This window comes from Trichosurus vulpecula, chromosome 8, assembly GCF_011100635.1.
Source record: "Trichosurus vulpecula isolate mTriVul1 chromosome 8, mTriVul1.pri, whole genome shotgun sequence".
Classification (NCBI taxonomy): domain Eukaryota; kingdom Metazoa; phylum Chordata; class Mammalia; order Diprotodontia; family Phalangeridae; genus Trichosurus; species Trichosurus vulpecula.
In genome coordinates, this window is record NC_050580.1 from 231,134,027 (window position 1) to 231,156,837 (window position 22,811).

Genomic DNA, 22,811 nt, shown 5'->3' on the forward strand with positions numbered 1-22,811 from the left:
GCGGCTGACCCGGAAGCGCTTGTGTTCTCTTCCGGTCCCGGGCCTGCCCGGGCCGCCTCTGCTCCTATCTGCGTAGTCGTAGTCTTTCCTAACTAGGGGAGGAAAGCGTTGTTCTCCGCCTGCATCAGAGGCGGCAGTGGAGGGGATGCAGGCCCATTAGGGTATCTCAGGGGTTAGGGGAATGCGAAGATCGGGAGGACGAAGCACCCGGGACTTTGGGGCAGGGGAGACTGGGGGCGGGGGCAAGGGAGTGCAGCTGTTGTTGGGATACGAGGGACCTTTGGAGGTCACCTCAGCCACCTGCAACGCCCGCCCCGCGGGGACCCCAGGCAGAGGATGGGGGAACTTAGCCTCACCGAGAAACCTGCAGCCTTGTTATCGGACACATCTTACTGTTAGCAGCAATAATATTGTTATCGTTAGCAGCTTCTTTGGACCGGACCAACATTGGCCTGTGTGGGTTCACAATTCAGTCCCCGTCCCCCCCCCCCGTCTTAAGCAGAAGAATCATCTGCATCCCCCCGCAGCGCGTCCCGTGTTTGGTAAATCAAGTCACGTCAACATGCATTTATTAAAGAGTCTATTCTGGGCCGGACACTGGGCTGGACTGGTTGGTTGTTTTTCCTTACATTGGGCTGAAATCATTTATCATAGGTGGTATTTACATGGCATGTATATAACTTAGCTCATTCAATCCTTAACAGCAACCCTACGATTTGGGAACTATTATTCCTCCCCTATGCTACAGGTGAGGAAACAGTCTGAGCGGCTCGGTGACTTTTGTCCTCCGAGAATCATACAGTTACAAAGTGTCCGAGACAGCATTCAAACTTGGAATCCCAAATCCAGTGCTCTATGCCCTGCACTACCTAGCTAGCTAGCTGTCTTAACATCATAATATGATTATATATGTAATCATATATAATATATCGTAATATAATAATAACGGCCCCAACTATGGAGCTTTTACATGAAGGGACAAGAATAGGAAAATTCTATTTTGTATTTGAGGAGGGTTTGCTAGAATGGAAGTGATAGGAATGGGTGAAGAAATGACCACTCCACTTGTGAAAGAAAAGTGGAAGATGAAAATATGACGTGTATCCTAGATCTTAGGAAAATAGATTTAAAGTAGATTTAAAAGGATTTAGAGAAGATAGGTAGGAGCCCACAGAATAAAATTCTACATGGGAAGTCAGCCCCAGAAGATGGGAGGCTGTCAAGAATGAAATTCTTTATAGATAGAAATAGCTGTTTCCTAAAGGAAACTGAGGTAGATGCACAGGGAATTGATCTATCACCATAGAATGTTTAAAAAAAAAAAAGGCAAACACTTTTAGGGAAGGTGGAAATAAATGCAAGTAGTGAAAGACAAATAAAAGAATATATCAAGGTCCTGTAAGAACAGGGTTAGGTTGAGCCAAAGCTGCCAGGCAAAGCTAATGCAAAAGACAAAAGGGCATGCGGTGGAGCATGGGCTTTTTTTTCCCCTTTAAGTCATATTGAGAAAGAAGGAGGGTCAAACAAGGGATTGCACCACCCCTTTCTGGGTAGGATGATATACGTGAGATCGTACAGTTATCCAACTCATTTTATGCCCATTCTCTCTACTTGGAGAATGATCTTTGCTGTAGTAATTTTTCTGTTTTTTTATCCAATACCAAATACTTTTGATGGTTACTATTTTGTAGTATAATTTGAGATCTAACAGTCCTGCCATCCTTCTTTTTTCATAATTTCCCTTAATGTTCTTGACCTTCTATTTTTCCAGATGAAATCAGTGAATTCACGTATTAAATGGATAGTTAGTGAACATCTAGAAGAAACAGTTATTTGAGAGAGTCAACCAACATGGCTTCCTCAAGAACATACCATGCAAACAACTTTGAAAGACCTAAGAATATTGATCAGTGTAATGATCAGCCACAATTCTAGAAGCCTGTTGATGAAACATGCTACTTACCTCCTGACAGATAAGTGGTACACTCCAATTGCAGAAAGAGACCTACATTTTCTCGGATATAGCTAACGTGAGAATTTTATTTTGCCTGATTATAAGCATTTGTTACAATTGGTTTTGTTTTTCTTTTTCTCAGTTTGAGGATGTGGGTTAGGAGGTAGAGGAAAGGTGGAGGTAGGGCCTTTAGAAAAAAAGCTTTTCAAATATGTTTTGGAAACATACCAAAAGAAGAGAAGCAAGGCCAGAAGGAACCAGCTTTGAAAGTAACATGTTGAATTTATCATATATTTAAAAAGAAAAGCAAGCTGTACACAATAGATATTTGTACTTTCGTGTACAATCCAATTTATGTTCTGTGTATATGCAAGTACTCATTTTATTTGATGTCTGTTAAAGATTTTTTTTCATAAGTGGGAAAAAGAACACCATCCTGAATAAATGTATTTCCTTTGTGGGCAGGATCACTAAATTGGTAGAGGAGGCAAATGCTGTAAATATGATTTACCTATGTTTTAGCAAAGCAATAAGTTTCTAATGCTATTCTTGTGGGAAAGATGGAGATATAGGAGTTAGATGGATGAAGGAATTAAAAAGCATTTATTAAATGTTTACTATGTGCAAATCACTAGGGATATGAATAGGAAAACTACAGTCTTTGCTTATAAGGAGCTCACATCCTAGCAGGGAGAGACGACACAAAGGAAGTTTCAGCGGCAGGTCAGATGGAAAGGAGCCATGATTCTTAGCTGATGGTAATACATTTTTGAATGTTATTTCCATTGCTAAAACCGTTTTCATTTCTGATGTTGAATCATTTGACAGGATTTTTGCAGCCAAAGATAGAGCATTAATCCAAATTACAGATCTAACTAGTTAGTAAGTAAACAAATACCATTTCCACCAGGACAAAGCAAGCCGAGAGCCAGATGTGCAGAACTGGCAGGAAGGGTGACAATCACTGAATAGAAAAGGCAAAAATGTAAATTATTTGCATATGATGCAGAAGAGCAGAATAATGCATCCATATGCACACGACAAGACAGGTTCTATATTTCAAGGTCCAGTGCTCTAATACTTTTTCCAAGTAACACTTTTCACTTCAATACCATTATTCATTTAACTTCTTAGTAAAAAAAATATACACACATATGTGTGTATATATAAATTTTGCCTAAGATATGAACGATTTGGTCACAGCTTGCAAACATTATTTTAAAGCAAACTCAATTCAAATAACTCGCATACACAAAAGTTGATCACCAAATATTTATTAGGCGTCTACGACAAAAAAAGTACTAGATGGCTTAAGTGCTGTAAGTACTACCTTCATAAGTAGTTTAAAATTTGGATGCATTTGTAGCTAAAGTCTTTAACTGAGTAATCTTACACATATACTTGGATACCCTGGCCATTGTGTAGAGGGAAAAGTACTGGATAAATTGGGTTATTCCCAGTGCCTGAAAACACTTCCTTCTTACATTTGCATCATGGTAGCCTTCTCTTCCTTACAGATACAGTTCAGACACCATCTTCTGCATGAAGCCTTTCCTGATCCCCTAAATGCTACTGCCCTATTTCCTATAGTACCTAGTATTTAACTACTTTGTTTGCATATATGTGCACATATGTATACATATGTACTTGTTAACTTTATATTGTATCTATAGTTACATGTATGTTGTCTCCCTCACGTCAATTCACTGTGAATAGAGGTCTTTGTAATCATATCCCCAGTGCTTATTAGCACAGTGCCTGACACAGAGTAGATGCTTAAGAAATACTTGATTGTTAAAGTTATTATATTTATATTATTTGCAAATTTGGGTTGCAAATTATAAAGTCATTAAAAGTTATTGATAACTTATTTTCACTAGACATTTCCCTCTATATTCCTTCCTTTTCTTCCTCTGCTGCAGTGATGCTTCTCTTGTAACAAAGAAAAAAAAAAGCTAAGCAAAACCAACTGTCATATCAAGTGTCTGACTGTATACACAACATTCTGTATCAAGAGACCACCATCTCTTTAACAAAAGGTATGAGCTGTATTGCTTCATTTCTTCCCTAGGGCCAACATCGGTTGACATAACTGTCATTTTAGTTTCATTTTACTCATATGTTACTTCATTTATACTGTTGTAGGCACCGTGTATATTGTTTTCCTGGTTCTGCTCACTTCACTATGCATCAGGTCATATAATTCTTACCATGTTTCTATGAATACTTCATATTCACAATTTCATATGGCACATATTACATCCATACACTATAATTTGTTTAGCTATGCCCCCATTAACAGGCACTCAACTTTCTTCCTATGTTCTTTGCTAAAATACAGGTATAATCTGTGTAATGAACTAAACAATAGACAGCAGGCGGTTTCCTACAACGACTCCTCCTTGGACCAGATACCTGATCTTTGTCCTTTGTCTCTAAACCTTGATTGATCAATGAACCCGAATTCAAAGTACTAAGCCCTCTGGTATTCTAGGTCCTCAGCCAGCTTAACTCCTTAGATTCAGAAGTCTGGTACCCCTAATTACCTGTCCTCTTTCTTCTAATGGATTCCTTATGCCTGATTCTAGGATCTTCCTTCCCATTATCCTCCTTATTTGATGATACATATTCTAGACCACAATGTTATTCAGAAATAATATACCAAAGTAAGGTAATTAAAGAAACCATATGAGGTCCTAGACTGGATGGCACTCAACTTCTAAACTATAAATTCTAAATCCAGTTAAAATTCTCCACCTCTTTTGGCCTACCCTCATTTAAATTATGGTACAATTGGGTAGATTCAGAAATGGCTGGATGGCCAGATCCAAAGAATGTCATTAAAGGTTATGGTGTCAACTCAGAGGGAGGGCTCCAGTAGATAGCTGTTCTTGCTCCTAATCTGAATATGGTCCATATGAATATGGAACGTATATTGAATTTGCATATGACACGATGCTAGGAGGCACAGTTAAGGTACTGGATGAGGGTCAGGATTCAAAAAGATCTTGACAGGCTAGAACCCGACTTGGGTTGCAAAAAATCAACTTCACATGTATAAGATGTGGGAGGTATGGCTAGAAAATAGTTCATCTGAAAAGGATCAAAGAACTTTAGGGACCTTTAAACTCAATATAAGTCATTGAGTGCAATAAAGCAGTCAAGAAAGCCAACATGATCCTAGGCTACATAAGGAGAGGCATAGCTTCTGGGAATAAGAAAGTGATCCTTCTTTATCCTTTGCCCTAGTCAGATCACATTTGGGTATCATGTTTGGTTCAGTGTGGGGGAGGGAGGTGGAGAGAACAAGGTGAAGGATCCAGAGTTCTGTTGAAGGAACTAGATAAAATTTAAGAAAAAACTGGAAAGGTAGAAATAACCTAGAATGGGAAGGGGGATGGGGGGAGGAATTAGTCTTATTTAGCTTGACCTAATAGGGCAGAATTAGGAGGAATGAGGGGAAGTTGCAAGAGGCAAATTTAGATTTGATGTAAAGCAAGTTTCTGAACAATTAAAGCTATCCAAAAAAGCTGTCTCTAAGTGTCATTTCCCCCTGATCACAGGTATTCAAGAAAAGGTTAGATGACTTCTTGTTGAGATTCTTTTTCATGTATTTGCTGGACTAGATAGTCACTAAGGTACATCCCAACTCTGAAAGTCAGGGTCACACAGCTAGTAAGTGTCTGAGGTGAGAAATGTTTCATTACCAGTTCTCTAGAATCAAGATTTCCCCCTGAATCTGAAGATCTAGGAGAAATCTTAGGAATCATCTAGTCATGATAGCCCTTCAAGTATTAGTATTTGATCTCAAAAGTCCTCTCTAGGTTAGCCATCCCTAGTTCCTTCAACTCTTCCATTATCTCATCATATGTTACTGATGTTTTTTTTAAAGTGTGGCCACCAGAACTAAACATAGTTCTTCAGATGTAGTCTGACCCAAGTACAGAATACAGTGGGAGTGTCCCTGTTCCAATTTGGACACTTACTTGGTGTGGAAAACTAAATTTCAAGCCGGAAATCTTAGGTTGCAGTCTCAGCTCTGACACTAGCAGTGTGACTAGGGAAAGGTTACCCCCTCTCTTATTTATCTAGCTCAAATCTCTCTCCTGACCTCTGGTCTCATATTCAACACCTACAGGACATGTCAATCTGAATGCCCATAGACATCTTAAATTTGACATGTCCAAAACAACTTCCCCCCCCAAACCTTCCCTTCTTCCAAACTTCCTGTCAATTCTACCATTCCAAGATTTCTCATATACTTCCTTTTCTGATACAGCTGCCCTACTGGCTCAGATTCTAATCATCTTATACCTGGATTACTGCAATAGCCTTTTGGTTGGTCTCTCTGCTTCAAGTTTCTCCCTACTCTAGATCATTGTCCACTTAGCTGTCAAAGTACGCTTCCTAAAGTGCAAGTCTGACATTGTCGTGTCCATATTCAAAACTCCACTGGCTCCCTATTGCCTACAGGATTAAATATAAAATCCTGTTGGCTCTTAAAGTCCTTTACAACCAGGCCCTTTCTACCTTTCCAATCTTACTACATTTTATTCCCTTCCCTTCCAAGTCCACTACAAGCTAGGGACATTGGCATCCCTGCTGCTCCTTGAAAGGAAATTCAGTATCCATCTCCTAGCTTTCCTCATATACCTGCTAAAATCCCACCTTATGCAAGAACCCTTTCTTGATCTTACTTAATGCTAGTGCCTTCCCTCAAAGACTATCTCCAACTTATACCAACTGTATGTATTCTTTTTTGTACATACTTTGCATGTTGTCTTCCTCATTAAACTGTGAGCTTGAGCAGCAATTTTTTGTGGGGTGCCTTTCTCTGTATCCTCAGCACATAGCACAGTGCCTAGCATACAGGGGCTTAATAAATGCTTGTTGACATGACCCCTAGGGATCATGAGGTTGTATGGTATAGTGGAAAAACTATCACTGGTTTTAAATACCAATAAATCTAATTTGAATCCGATTTTGCTTTTTAAAAAAGTGAGAAAAAACGATTCTCTCTTCGTCACCTCTCTCAGTCACTTTATACTCTTGCCTTGGGAGGAATAATTGCTAAGTTTTAAATGATTTTGAGTCATGATTCTGCCATATATTCACCATCTTTCCATCTCAACAAATTCACTAAGCATAGATTCAAAGTCTTTAAGTCACTAAAAAAAGTATTAGTATATAGAACAGGGCCAAGGATAGAGCACTGTGAAAAGTTCCCCCCAAGTTGGTACTTGTTTTGGGGTATGAGTATTTGGCTAGCTATGTATCTACCTGCCTATTCTATCATTCAGTCCATGCTTCTCTAGCTATGACTATACTAGAGATAGGCAGCTAGGTGACACAGTAGAAAGAGCACTGGGCCTGGAGTTAGGAGGACCTAAGTTCAAATCCAACCTCAGACACTTACTAGCTGTGTGACCCTGGGCAAGTCACTTAACCCTGTTTGCCTCAGTTTCCCCACTGTTTCAACAATCCTAAGCAAATAGCTGTCTTCCTTTTTTATGCACTCTTTAGCCATCGTCAAACATCATCTGAGGGACCAGAATTTAAGCTCTTACTATTGGCTCTGGAGTTAGCACCTCCCCCTAGGACCTTGAGGGCTCCACGCCCACATCGACTTAGCACCTAATAACTAGGGGTTTTGGGTCTACTTGGGAGCAAAGACATAATCAGACCTCCCTTCATTGGCCCCATCTTAGTTACCAATTCACATCCACTTAGGCTTAGCACCTGATAGGGGTTTGGGCCTGGGGCTTAGCACCTAGTAAGACTCAATCAAAGACACTTAATTAATCATTTTAAAACAGTAAAAAAGTCCCAACTTAATTGATATTACACCCATCTGTAAAATGAGCTGGAGAAGGAAATGGCAAACCACTCTAGTATGTTTGCTTAGAGAACCCTACATAGAGGTCACCAAGAGTCAGACACAACCGAAATGACTGACCAACAACAGTGCTAAAGTGAAAACTAAAAGTCTAAGTTTAAGTAGAAGTCTAAAAGTCTGAGTCTAAGTAAGAGTAAATGATGGACATGGCGGATGGTATAATTTAGCCTAATAGTTTGGTGTGGGATTAGAACGACTTTTGGTGATTTAACTTTAAGAGGTCTAGGGAGGAAAATTTACATTTCAGACATTTCTAAGGGCCAAGTTCTAGTTTGTACTATGTTCAGACTCATCAAGGGTCAAGGGGATATGGATTTCAGTCACGCAAGGAGAGTGAAATAACTGCATTTACCCATAGTCAAAAGCTTATAAAGATACATAATCCAGAGATAGGCTTAGCGCTCAAAGCCTGAAAACTACCTTCCATTAGTTTTGCAAATTCACATGGAAAGGGTTGGGGGAAGAACCTTTACTTATTATTTAGTCTTCTATTTGAACAGCCCATCAAATTTGTTAAGTGAAAATTGTGAAACATTAGCTGTGATCAATAGACTATAAATGTAAATGATATTCACCACCATGAAAAGTATCTTTGCCTATACTAGAACAAACTAAGTAGGAATAAATATACTGAGTTTATTCATTCTGTAGGAACAATAATCAGATATGGAACTATTTACCTGTCAGCAAACTTTTCTCAGTTTGTTAAAGGTTACATATGACTTATCTGATCTTAAGGAGAGATTAAGTGAATATACATATTCCCAAGATTATTGTTGAGGTTAGGACTTTAAAAAATGCTTTATTGGGCAGCTAGGTGGCACAGTGAATAGAGCACTGGCCCTGGAGTCAGGAGGACCTGAGTTCAAATTCAGCCTCAGACACTTGACACATGTACTAGCTGTGTGACCTTGGGCAAGTCACTTAACCCCAACTGCCCTGCTAAAAAGCAAAAAAAAAAAAAAAAAAAAAAAGCTTTATTACAGTAAATGAGGGAAGAGGGTAAACTTATCTCTTGCTTGCTAGGGAATTTAATATTAGCTGCCACAGACTACTCATTCCAGAGGTGAAATCCAAGTATAGTTATAATTTGGGAGCACCTTTTTAGGGCTGTTTCCTGGGCAGAAGAGAGAAGAAAGCCGGTTAGCAACAATTCACATGAGAACTTTCCTGAAGGGGAAATTCAGTTTAAAGGGTATCTTCTGAGTCTTCCAGGTGGCACAACATATTATCAGACCATATGTAATAATGCAGGTATAATTTTTCAACAACTGTGTGGTTTTGCTGTAGCTACAGCAGTGTTAGCGTTTCCAGATCCTGAGGAGTGTGATCTATCCATTCTAACAGCAGATGGCGCCATTATTCAATGTTTAGTAGCTGAGCTATACTTTATCTTCCTCAGCCTAGCTTGAAGTTAATGAAAGCACTATTTTCCCCCTTAATAATCCATATAAATTTCTATGTATGTATGCACATATCTATGTCCCGTTAGAACCAAGGAAATCTCACAAGAATAAAACCATATAAACTCTGGCAAAGATATATACTAGACTCATAAACACACAACTAAAATGGTTTCCCCTAAACTTTATTCCAGAAAATTTACACAAAAATACCCAATCCAATACTTACAGGTAAATCTGTACAAATCCCACATGCTTCTTTCCTATAAAACAAGTTGTATGTGAAAACAGCTTTATGACAAGAATTGCATTTAATTTATGACCATGGTACAAAGTAAAGCTTACTGTAAACCTTATCACCTCATTTACATTATAGAGGTCATTTTGAATAATATACTCATGAGACAGAAAGTAGAGAACTCAATATGCTCTTATTTTCTAAGCAGACTTAGTCTAGCACCAGTCTTTCAAAGCAAATTAATTCTTAGATAAAAGCAAGCAGAGTATTAATTAGCTTTAGAATAAAAGCAGAGGCTTCTGGAGAAAGTTCCAGCATGGTTTAAAAAGGGAACAAACATGAAACAGAATTTGAAACTGCACAAACAAATCAAGGGTTCTAAAGTAACTAGGGATAGGGAGAGTTAGTAAAATGAAGATTTCTCCTTTCTGCCTGGATTATAATTCAAAGACATTTTGTCAAACGATATCATAATTAGTTTGGTGACTACCATGGTTAAGACAAGGAAGAAGGATATTGCAATCAGAATGGTAGTGAATAGCTTATCACATATTTTGCTTCAGTAGGGAACCCTGATGGCGTATGCTAGCATTTCACCTTCAAACTTCTGTGGAAGGTGCCTCAAAGAGAGATTTACTTTTTTCTCTTCCTTCTGGACACTGACATTTTAGCCCTAGAAAATCCCATGTGTAATATTGTAGATGATCAACGACTGTTTTTACTGTGGATTTTTGCTACACTGAGACCGACTGATCATTGCTGGATTCTCAGGAACAGAACAGCTTTTACCAGTAGATGGCGAGACTGCACTAGTTCTCAAAAATCAGAAAAGGAGAATTCACACAAGTGACTCCAAAAAGCTTCAACAGTTGTCACTTTATCCAGTCAGAACATTGTTCAATTTCCCTTTCTTTTAAGTAAGTCCCGTTCCTCTTACCTCAGACTTCCCTCTCAATTCTTTCATATATGTTACTCCCCATAATAGATAAAGAGAATCACTCACATGACTGAGGACAGTTCTTCCAGTTGTTGCTTAAGAAATCTTACTTATAAACTGGTTTGCAAGACAAAATAAGCCTACAAAGGAGCCACATATCTTCAAAATTCCCAATTATTTAAAAATGCTTGGTAGATGTATAACTTTGGGCAAGTTATGTAGTGTCTGGAAGAGACAACATAAAGGGCATATTCTTCCTAACCCTGGATCAACTGAGAAGTCCTATTTCAAAATGAAAACAGTATCTATTTTTTCTAACTATAAGAACATGGTCACTACGTTCTTCCTTATACGTACATACATAAACACACTTGACAGTGGCCTCTACTTACTCTTCAATCCCACACTGATTTTTGGCCCTGCATTCACTCCATGTATTATTGGGACCTACTTTATTCCTGATGCTCCTAGTTGTACAATTTTACACCTCACTGAACCAAATTCCTAAACACAGCATAAAAATATGGAAACTAAATAGCTAAGGTAAGAAAAGTTATTCGATTTTGCTTCTGTAGGTTACATTAAGAAATCTAGGAGGCAGAGTGCATAAAGCTTAGTTCTATATCCAGCTCTGAGTTTTTTTATGGAACTTCAGCTCCAAGTTTGAGCCCTATTAGGAAACTTATCCTTCATCTTTCCTTCAGCTCGTGGATTTTTATATCACTAGAACCACCCAACCAAATTCAATTCTAGCTAAAATATAATGGTCAGACTGCTAAAGTAACCTCGAAGAAGAAAAACAAACAGGACAATCAGAACACAGCAAGTCAATCTGTAGCAAGGTCCATATGGTCATACAAATCTTGGTGACAGAACTAGAGTGGAAGTCCAAGCCAACGGGTGGGTGGGAAAAGGAAAGAAGTCATAGGGTTCAAACAGATCATTCTGAGGAAACCCAGTGGCAATCTGGGAAACCTATTTCTTATCATAGGTGGCCTTAATGACAGTTCCAATATTGCAAAACCAGCCCACTACCCAGCAAGTTAAAAAGAGTCTCCCTTATTGACCTACATTGGAGTCTAGGCGGTTCCCCATTCCCCCCACCCCAAATGAGGCCAGTTCTGACAAGAAAACTCCAGGGTCAACAGATAGAATGTGCTGTCTGTGGTGTGGCTCAGGCCAGGTATGTCTCAGTGGTGTCCTCCTGGCTGCAAGACAGGGTGGGAAAGGATTGCCTCATTATTCAATCAGCTTCTTGGCCTTGAAGAAACGTCGAAGATAGAAAACTTGCCAGGTGGCCAATCCAATAAGGCAAAACATGGAAAAGATACTGAAGTACAGGACCCGGGTGTTTGTTGACTCTAAAAGACAAAAAACAAAGCTGTAAAGACATCCTTCTGGAAATGGAAGTAGAAAAGCTCAGCTGGCTAAACTATGCAGAAGACTTAAACAAGAATTTAAATTCTATTGTCTCTAATCACATGATTTTAAATGAATTACTTAATCTCAGTTAGCTAATGTATAAAAAGGGATAATAATAAAAAAAAATATTAAGCACTTACTATGTGCCACACACTGTGCTAAAGTGCAGAATTTTTAAGTTAGAAGGACCTCAATCCAATCCATGCACAAGAAGAAGGAAGCAAAGTATTTATTGATGTGATACTATGTGCTAGCCACTGTGCTAAGCACTTCACAAATATGATCACATTTGCTTCTCACAACTCTGAGAAGTAGGTGCTATTATCCCTATTTTACAGCTGAAGAAACTGAGGAAGACAGAGGTTAAGTGACTTGCCAGATAGCTACTATCCAAGGCAGTATTTGAACTCGGGTCTTCCTGACTGCAGGCCCAATGCTGTAGCCACTGTGCCACCTAGCTTCACTCTGGCCACTGATACCCAGATGCCCCAATATAACACACCAGAAAAGAATCTTTGCTTGATGACCTCCAATGAAAGGGAATTCACCACCTCTAGACGCAGGCCATTGTACTTCTTAACTGCTCTATTTTGTTTCTGGACACCATACGGATACCTAATGCCCACTGTTCAATTCCAGCTAAAATATAATGGTCAGACTGCTAAAGTAACCTCGAAGAAGAAAAACAAACAGGACAATCAGAACACAGCAAGTCAATCTATAGCAAGGTCCATATGGTCATACAAATCTTGGTGATAGAACTAGAGTGGAAGTCCAAGCCATTGTTCCTGGTCTGCTCCCTGGAGCCAAGTAGAGTAAGTTTATTCTCTCTTCCATGTGATAGCCTTTCAGATAATTTAAGACATTTGTCATGTTGTCCCTTGGTAGTCTCTAACCATCCTGTTTCCTCAACTTCTCACTTTATGACATGGAGTCAAGGCCTTTCTCACCCTAACTGCCCCATTCTGGACATCCTGTAGCTAATCAATATCCTTCCCAAACTATGGCTTCCTGGACTGAATACAACACTGAAAGAAATTTGGAAATTTGACTCCAGGAAGATTATCGCCTCTGTATACCTGAAAGCAATGCCTCTCAATGAAGTCCAAGAATGGATTAACTTTTTTAGTTCCCATATTACAATGAAGACTCCCATCATGATCACAGTTCACTAATCTCTCCCAGAGATCTTTTTCGGACAAACTGCTAACTGTGTGTCCCCATCTTGTGCTTGTGACAATTTTTTTGAACCCAAGCATATCCCTAAGATTTAGCACAATATTCTAGCTTGTAAAGATTTTTTTGGATCTTGTCATTTAGCATGTTAGCCACCCCTCCCACTTTTGTGTCATTCGCAAATGTGGTGAATAAGGCTTAATCCAAGTCATTGTTATAAATATTAAACCCTTTTCCATAAGAATACCATAAGCTATTTTATCAAATAATTTGCTGAAATCTAGGTAAACTATATATGTACAGTATTCCTCTCATTTGCTAGTTTAGTAACTAAAAAAGAGGGAATTAAGATTAATCTGGTATGATTTATTCCTGATATATAATACTTCACATTTCAGAGAGAGAGAGAGAGAGAGAGAGAGAGAGAGAGATCTCACTTTGCGCAAATAGGAGATGCAGCCCAAGGCTAGGTATCCTAGCTCCCTAACTTCAGAGGTGGAGGTTTGGAGGAGGTGGGGCCATGCAGAGCCCTTCAATGGGAGGAGCAGAAGGTCTGCAGAATGGTCTACTTATGTTAAGCCAGAACTGGCTGTGTATATACCACCTTCTTCTCTGGAGTTCACTAATGATCTTTAATGATCTGTTCCAGAGTTTCAAAGTTCACTGGCCGGTACTTTACAGGACTTGTTCTCTTCCTTTTTTTGAAAACTGGGACATTTGCCCGTCTCCTGTCTGCCAGTCTACTCCCATTTTCCACATCCCTTCAGAGATCATGGACAGTTGCTTCACAATAAGAACCTCTAGTTCTTTCAATACCAGAGGATGTGATTTGGATTAGGAGACCTGAGCCCATCAAGGTTAGCTAAGAGCTCTCTTATTCTCTCTTCTTATCTTGGGTAGCCAATCTTTGATAGCAACTTTTGTTTCCAGAGCAAAGACCATCCTACTGGGCACTGGAAACAGAACCAAAATAAGAATGGAGTAGCTCTGCTTTCTGTTGTCGACTATTATCCATTCATCTGGAGCAGGGACCTATCCCTTCTTTGATCTTTGATCATTGCCCTATTAAAAAGCTCAAAAAAAAAAAAAACCCTTACCTTTGTCTTGTCCTATCCTTCCCTCACAGCCTTAGTTCATTTTGAGCTCTGAACCTCCTAACTTCAGTTTTTTTGGACCATCATATTATATTCAATCAGTTACATGTTCTAACTTCTATCTTTCGTTCATATTTTAAAATTGGGTTGTAGGTTCTCTGGGCATACACAACTATCTCACTTCAGACAGTTTCCATTTTTCCTTCTCAATGGAATTAGTTTGCATTTTGTGTTCAGAATTTCATTCTTGAGTTTCCTATCTTTCCTGAGCCAACTCCCCCTGTAGAAATGGGATCATGCCTATCCTTTTTCTAAACCCTTAGAAATCTGCTTTCCTAAATTTTAAGTTGCATGAAAGCCTATGCCCAGAATCAAGGTTCACCTATCATTCCCAGCCTAGCAACTAATTCCTCCCTGTTAATTAACGAGAACCAAATCCAGGATAAGATTTCACCTTGTTGGGCTTGTTGGCACCCATCTTTTGAAGGATGAAATTATTATTAAGGCAAATCAAAAAGTCATTGGTTCCTGTGTCTTCGGTTGAGAGGGAGTGTCATAAGATGTCTAGACAACTGAAGTCTCCTATCACCATTATATTATGATTCTGTGCCAAGCTTGTGAACCTTCATTTAGTTCCTATTTCTATCCAGGCAATATACAACACAGTCCCATGATAAAATTGTGTCTTTCATCTCTCTGATCTTTACCCAAATGCCATTCACTATGCTTCCTGGATTACTTCACAAATGTCCCCTCTTAATATACAATGCTAACATTTTTCCTATCATGTTTCATTCAAATAAGGTAAACCCAGCCAGGCCCATATTTCTAGTCATAGATTATATTCCACAAAGCCTCAGTGGTACCTTTATAAAGTCAAATTTCCTACCTTACATTAGGATTTTTGGTTCCTCCTGCTTGCTGCCAAAACTGTGGGTATTTGTATACATTGTTTTTGAGAACAAGCATTTTACTACTGGCTCCTTTCTTGGATCTGTGTTTCCTGTACACTTCCATGTATTACAACTGCTTTTCTTCTTCCTTTATTGCCACTATGCTCTATAGTATCATGTTTGATGAATTACAGTTAGGCAGTTTTCTATTTCATCTATTTTTTAGCTTGAAGCTTTTTTGATATGATCCATACAACACTTGGTAAATATATTCTTTGTAAGTCAATTCAACATGTTAGTTTCAAAAAATGTCTGTGCCTTTTTAAAAATATCTTTCAGTTAATTTCTGTGTTTTAAAAAATGATTCTTGACCCCCCTTTTTTGGTGATCCTATCACTAGCTCCTATCCCCGATGTGCCCTCATCCAGATACAAAAAAACACAAGCCTTGTTATAAATGAGCATAAAGCAAAATAAGTCTACATATATGCCTCATTCCCCTATCAGGAGGTAGATAGAATGCTTCTTTCTTAGCCCTTCAGAGTCATATTGCACTGATCAAAATCCTTAAGTTTTCAATACAATGTTGTTGCTACTGTATAATACATTCTTGCCAAGCCTTTGTTAGGTATACTTCATCCCTGGCCACAAGTCCACAATCCCTATATTTTATGCCATGTTCCAGAAATTTAAATCCCATTCTCAGACATTTCAGACGTGTTCACTTCCCAAATCAGTTCTCTTGTGTCTCCTTTACTTTCAACAGGCAACAGTGATGAAAATATAACCTGTGTCCCTTTGGTCTTCAGTTTCTTGCCCAAGACTTCATAATCTTTGGCCATACATTTTAGGTCTCTTCTGGCATTATCATTTGTGCCCAAGTGAATCTCTTGGAACTGAATACTAGTCATTAGTTTTTATAAGTCTTGGAAAACTCTTAGTTATGCCTTGGATCCGTGCCCCAGAAAGACAACAAACCTCTCTATTATTGTTATCAGGTTAAAAGCTTCCTCAGAATCCTTGGGCAGGGAGTCACCAATCACCACAATTTTTTCTATCTTCCTTACTCTTACTGGATGACTTCTTCACAAGTTTTGTGGCTCTCCTATATCATTTTTTGGACTTTAACTTCTTTCTCCTAAGAGCACCCAGTTACCTCCTTAGGAAAAGCCTAAAATTATATTTTAAATCCAATGTACACCTGCCCTTTTTTCTTCCCTCTCTTTTCTAAGTGTCATTCGTTTACTCTCTAACTCACTAACAAGGGTCAAGTTCCCCTTCCTTTACCTCAGGTCTCCTTTCCCTCCACTGAAGCCCTGTTTCTGTTTTTGTTGTGTTTTTTTTTTTTTAATAAGGGAACAACCTGATTGTGGAGAGGCATTTCTCAAGTGCCTTTCACTTTCTCTACCAGAAGGGAGATTAGCCTGTGATAGAAATACACTCAACATTTAATGCAAGTTATTGCAAAGTCTTCCCTGATTTACATGACGACTAAGATTTTTATCCCCCATACTAATCTCTTTCACAATATAAGGAACAAGAAAAAAATCTGTAAAATCTTTAGAAATACAATAAACATTGTATATTGATTCTACTACTACTAATATGATTTGTAATAAACTGGATGACTGAGTTTATATCAATTATAAGGAAAAAGACTTTAAAGTGAGTCAAAATGTCTAAGTGGCAAAATTCCTACTTGATGCCTACTTGTTCATATGTAGCAAATAAAAGTGTGAGAAGTGAATTCCTTTACTTCATCATAGCTGGCCCACAGAATTTTGTAAGATTCTGCTAAGTCCAAGACCAACATTTAAAGTTCTAGGAGATCCCTCGGGAAAAGCTGACCACTACTGACCATTAGTGTCCCGCATCTCTTCTTCTCGCTTCTTCATGTAGGCAAAATCATTCACAATAGATTCTGAAAGGTCCTCCAGGCGTCGAAGCTCAACTTCCAGGGGTTTTAGCTTCTCCACTTTTGCAATCTAGGAAAGAAAGAACAGTGGACTGGCTAACACAGTACTGTCTACCCAAAGCACCTCTGAAGAATAAAACATTTGTACTTAAAATACAAGACAATGCACAACCTTTTCAGATTAAAATAATTATAATAATAATGATTACCTCATTTATTGACTCTAGTAATGTAAAACTTCAAACAAAGCATCTCCTCTGTCATCTAGCAGAGCACACCGGCACACAGTGGAGACTTACATGTTCACTGACTGGCTCCAATAGATGGCAAGAGCGGTTTTATTTTTGTCTTTGAATCTCCACAAACTAGCATGTACAGATGTCTGACATGTAAAGGATTTCTTAATAAATGCTTTCTGAATGAATACCCAATAACTCTCTATCACTATCCTAGTAGATACTTAATTGTTATCCCTCCCCCGAGCAGCTTATTTACCTTTGAATAGCAGTACCTAACATTTGTATAGAACTTTCAGCTTTGCAAGCACTTTATTACATTATGCCATTTCAAACATTATAATAAGGCCCATACAAAAGAAAACTGCTTTTGCAGAATGTGTGACATCAATAAGACCATTCACTTCCTCACATGCTAAGGAAACACATGTAACAAGGTAATTTTTTTTTTGAAAGGAAAGAGAAAGAGAAAAGGAAAGGAAAGAGAAAAGCAAGAGAAAACCTGGTACAGTATATTCACTATCATTACAATGTTAAGCCACACCAAATTTTGGAGAAGAAACTAGTCAGTTAATAAAAATTTATTAAGCAACAACAATGTGTCATGGCCTACGCTGGGGATACAAAGAAAGGCAAAAGACAGTCCCCTATCCTCAAGGAGCTCACAATCGAATGGAGGAGACAACATGCAAACAACTTTATAAAGGATAAACTAGAAGTAATCAACAGAGGGAAGGCATTAGAATTAATTAAGAAGGATCAGGAAAGGCTTCTTAGATTGGGGGATTTTAGTTGGGACTTGACAGAAGCCAGGAGGCAGAGGTGAGGCAGGAGAGCATTCTAAGTATGGAGACAGACAGTGAAAACGCACTGAGTTGGGAGATGGAGTGTCTTGGAGGATGGTGTCACTGGGTCTCAGAATATGTGGGGCAGTGTAAGGTGTAGGTTATTCAGGGCTTTGCAAGCCAAAGAAAGGACTTCATATTGGATCCTGGAGGTGGACAGGGAGCCCACTGGAGTTTACTGACTCTGTGTGTGTGTGTGTGTGTGTGTGTGTGTGTGTGTGTGTGTGTGTGTGTGTCTGTCTGTCTGTCTCTCCTGCAGTTTAGGAAGATCACTGTGAGAACAGAGTAGATGGACAGACTGGAGTGGGGAGAGACTTGTGGAAGGGAGACCAACTATAGAAAATGTACAAAGTACAGGAGATGAACTGTTGTGATTGTTAAAAGTCCTGAAGCAAGTTAAAGATTTACACCATGGAGAATTCAATTCAGCACCAAAACTCAATAAATATCTACTAAGCTCAGCATTGTTTTGAAGAAATTTATGTTAAGTAATTCTCCCATAGTCACATGACTGACAAATAGACTGGGAACCCATGATTATACCAAACTACCTCCTCAGAGAAGTTACTTATTAGTTGTTGAAAACTATCTATCCAGGTAACCCCTCCTCCTTTCCCACCCCCTTGAATCAGCAAAAATGGAGTTCTTCATTGTCCAAAATCAAAGCCTTCTCAATTACTACTGATGTTGTAAATCTAAGGTGTTTTTAGTACAATCTATATGAAAGTAGTTCTAACAAAGAAAGGTGTTAATTCCTTAAAAAATAGTTTCTTAAAGAGGATGTGTGAAGGCAGCTTGAAGGTTTCTAGATTTCACACTGAAGAGTTTCATAAAGCTCTTTTCCCTCATGTAGCATCAAGACCTAAGAAACAAATTTCTTTGTGACAAGCCAGATTTAATGAAAGCATTACATCAGTCTGAAACTGACTTCTGAAAGGGGCAGAACACTCTTATGATGGATTCCAGACCCCAGCACTAAGTGTTAACTACACAAGCCCAACTTTCACAAAGACAGGAACAAAATATACTTATGGACAAAATCCATGCACGTTTACCTGTGTCTGGGGAAAACAAAACAAAGCAAAGGCCTGTCTATTGGTGTTTCAAGAATTAATGGTGTTAAAATTAGTTCTGCAAATGTTCCTATCTCAAATGAAATTTGATACTTTCTGAAATATCAGATTTTGGTCCTGGCGTTTTAGAACAATAGTTCCTCCTTCCCTGCTAAGCATACTAGGGAAGAGAGCTATGGAAAGTCCTCAGCTGTTGTTCAAACCAAGAAACTGTGTTTCTGCTATATGTTCTATAATTACATTTTCTTGAGGAGCCCACAAGCAGGATGTTAGCATTAAAAGTACTGAAAGAAAAGATACATCAAGAGAAACCATCAAAATTGGGGGATAGGATGTGGAGGACTTAAGAATAAAATGTAAAGCAATTAATGTATTCTTTTTTTTTTAATCAATGCTTTCTTGATAAAGGAATGACTATCTTTCCTAGAAATGTACTTGATCAGTGTTTGTTCCTGCTCTAATAGTACCAGAAACATGCGAATTCACATGAATCAAGCAAAAGGGAAGGTACTGAAAGGCAAATTTAATGACAAAGTCTGACATATGGATAAGCTCTTCTTGAAAAAGCAACTTGAGAAATCAAGAACAAGTGCTATCCTTCTTACGACAGAAGTACACTTTCTCCTTATAAATATCAAGGTACCTTTGTACCTTTTTAGGCAGGAGAACTAAATATTTCATCTTAGCTGTGCTGAGCTCATTTTCTAACAGACCCACAAGATATCTGATCATGTAGGAAGGACTGACTGAAGGGACTTGCAAGCAGACTGCAAAAGATGACCGATGGATGACCTTTAAATCCTGGTGCTAAGGTATGAATTCAAAGAAGGGGGAGATGTATAGAGTATCAGAAGACTAAAAGCCTAAGCACACACCACCTTCTTAAATTTCAACAACAGACTCAAAAGATTCTGACCTCTCTAATGACTCCCAACCACATTAAGGCCTATCATCAGCCATCTCAGGAACACATGAACTCCCCAGACAAAGCCTGGATCTGGGTGGGTTCCTGAAAGTTAATTCCTCCCACTCTTTTCATGGCCTCACATTTTATTCTAGTACACAATAGGGGCAAGTGTTGTCACAGCTTGGCTCCAATAAATAGGAACATAATGTAGTGGGAAAAGCATGGACTTAGAGTTAGGAGGACTTGTGTTCAGTTCCTGATCTTTAATTTGTTGTATGATCTTGGGCAAGTATTTAATGTCTCTAAACTTTAATACCCTTATCTATAAAATGGAGATTACCCACCTCACAGGGCTATTAGGAACATATATCTGGGTTCAAGGCCAGACTCGGATACTTACTAGCTGTGTACATTGGGTAAGTCACAAATTTTCTAAACCTCAGTTCCCCTGCCTATATAATGCAGATAAAAATACTTACACTCCTGATCTCATGATGTTATAGGAACACTGAAAGGAGCTATCATTATTTCTAAAGACTGCATGCAGCAGTTGTCTCTACAACAAGGCCTGGGCAAAAACATAAAAGCACAGCCTTTGGGACACGACACAACCACTCCCTCTTTAACAGTAATAATAATGGGGGCAGCTAGGTGGCGCAGTGAGTACAGCACCGGCACTGGAGTCAGGCGGACCTGAGTTCAAATCCAACCTCAGACACTTGACACACTTAACCAGCTGTGTAACCTTGGGCAAGTCATTAACCCCAATTACCCTACCTTCTCCCCTCCAAAAATAATAATGATAATAATGATAATAATAATAATAATAATAATGACCAAATTCTGGTTGCTGCTAAGTTCCCATTTTTCTGAGTCCCAATAATGGTATACCATCTTGGGGCAGAGGAGTTTCATAACTGGGAAGCAGAAGCACTGCGCTATGTTGTAACCAAGTACGTAAAGACCGGCAGAGGAGAAGCTGAGGACGTGCCAGACACGCAAAGCAGGAAGTAAGGAAAGGAAGAGTGGCGGCTTCCTTTCTACTAGGGATTCCCCAGCTGGATTAACTAGGAGTCAGAGCCCTTCTTCCCAGCATTGACAAACAAGGCTCAAATCTTAATGGAATTCCAAGAGGTAGAGAGGCATCAAAAAGTTTGAGAACGGTACCATCTATGTGCCTTCTAATTTAGAGAACAAAAGAGACTGCTACATAAAAAGCCTTACTCGATATTTAATAAATATTATTCGATGCTAGTAAAATAGCTATCCATCATGCTGAGAGAAAAAAGATCAACCTGAACTGTAACTCAAAAACCCAGATTTGAGCCTGTTGCTTGTTAAGTTATAAAAATCTAGCAGTGTTGCCTTGGGAGCTGCTACAATTCAGAAAAATTACTGTACCTTCACAGTGTCACAATCAGCTAGTTTAAATGTCTTTGAGGATACCTGCTCCACATCTGACAAAAAGGTGGAAGATCTGGGCACAGACGCTTACTACTAACTAGAAAACATTCTACTCCTCCCTCATTTTATATTGGAGTTCCCTGTCTTTGGGATTGTGAAGACTTGAGATCATCTAGTAAAAAAAAAAAATTTGTTCTTTTCTACTGATCAGAATGTAGTCAGGGCAAACAATCCAGTGTCTCCAGGGAGCGCCTGTGGGATCATTTGCTCCGACTTACTGCTGACAAATAGCTCAGAGTGGTTTCATTTGAACAGGACAGACTATTTGGGGCCTAGGACAGAAAAAAGCAGAAATATCTCAAGGAACTACCATTCCCACTTGACTACTTCCCGTTTCAAAACTAACTGTTCACTTCCACTCCTCATTCGTGCCAGGGCATCTCCCTTCCAATGTCTGGTTCAAAGGTACAAATATCAAGTGGCAGAGGCTCTCATAATTTCCCTAATAAGATTATTCCATCTCTTATCTCCTGGTCACTTTATTACACCGCACCTATAAATTCCTTTAAAGGTTTTGAACAACTATCCTTCCTTAGTTTATGGTCTTCAAAAATAATTTATACTTCCTGTTCTCCCTCTCTCTTCCATAGCCAAAACTGTTGCTCAGCCAAATAAAATATATTCTTTCATTAGAGATTAATATGTCCTGTCCTTGTGGTTCCCTTGTGTCTCTTCTACTTTAGTAAATCCTTTTTGCCACCTCCAAAGTCCTCCAGCTGGGCCCTCATAAGAAGAGATGAATCTCTGTGCTCCTTTGTTCTATGATGTGATGCCTCATTCATTATATGCAACTGGTCTCTCTCCTAACCTCCACCCCCAATGCAATGACTTGTTTGCGGTTCTATCACATTTTTATGGCAGCATTTTATTGCCATTTATCATCAAAGTAGTTTCCTACAATTTTTCACAGTTTTCTAACCTTTAGCGTTTAATATAATTTTCCCTAAAAGTGACTTCTGTCCTTTGTGTCTCAGAGAGCACTGTTGCTCAAGATTGAATAGCACTGAATTCACTCCCCCAAGAAAACAGCTCTACTGGCATTCAAAAAGCCAAAACAAACCACTTTTTCCCAGCCTTGGACTTCAACACAGAAACAAATTCCAGCTTTTAAAATTAGAACTATGCACATTTGAAGTCTGCCTCAAGAGAACTAACGGCAGGCATATGAGGGTTTTATCACCCCGACATTTCCAAAGGACTGTCAGCAGAGTCTCTCTGCCTAACAACCAAGCCTGGAATGTTTTTCAAGACTACTAAACCAACTTTCCGTATCAGTAAGACACCAGATTACAAACAGCTGGTTGTCATGTGACTGCTGAGAAAAATACAGCATTCTGGGCAAAGCACAGCCTACTAGCC

General features: G+C 38.9%; 1 protein-coding gene across 1 annotated transcript in view; it reads right to left on the reverse strand.

Annotated features, from left to right (window-relative positions):
- Positions 1-9,422: 9,422 nt before the first annotated feature.
- TMED10 (transmembrane p24 trafficking protein 10) overlaps positions 9,423-22,811 on the reverse strand; it is a 39,470-nt gene continuing 26,081 nt past the window's right edge. The window contains exons 4-5 of the mRNA XM_036735311.1: positions 16,871-16,997; positions 9,423-11,789 (exon numbers count right to left, since the gene is read on the reverse strand). Coding sequence (XP_036591206.1) covers positions 11,668-11,789; positions 16,871-16,997 — 249 coding nt within the window. The 3' untranslated portion in view covers positions 9,423-11,667. The remainder of the gene's footprint in view (positions 11,790-16,870; positions 16,998-22,811) is intronic.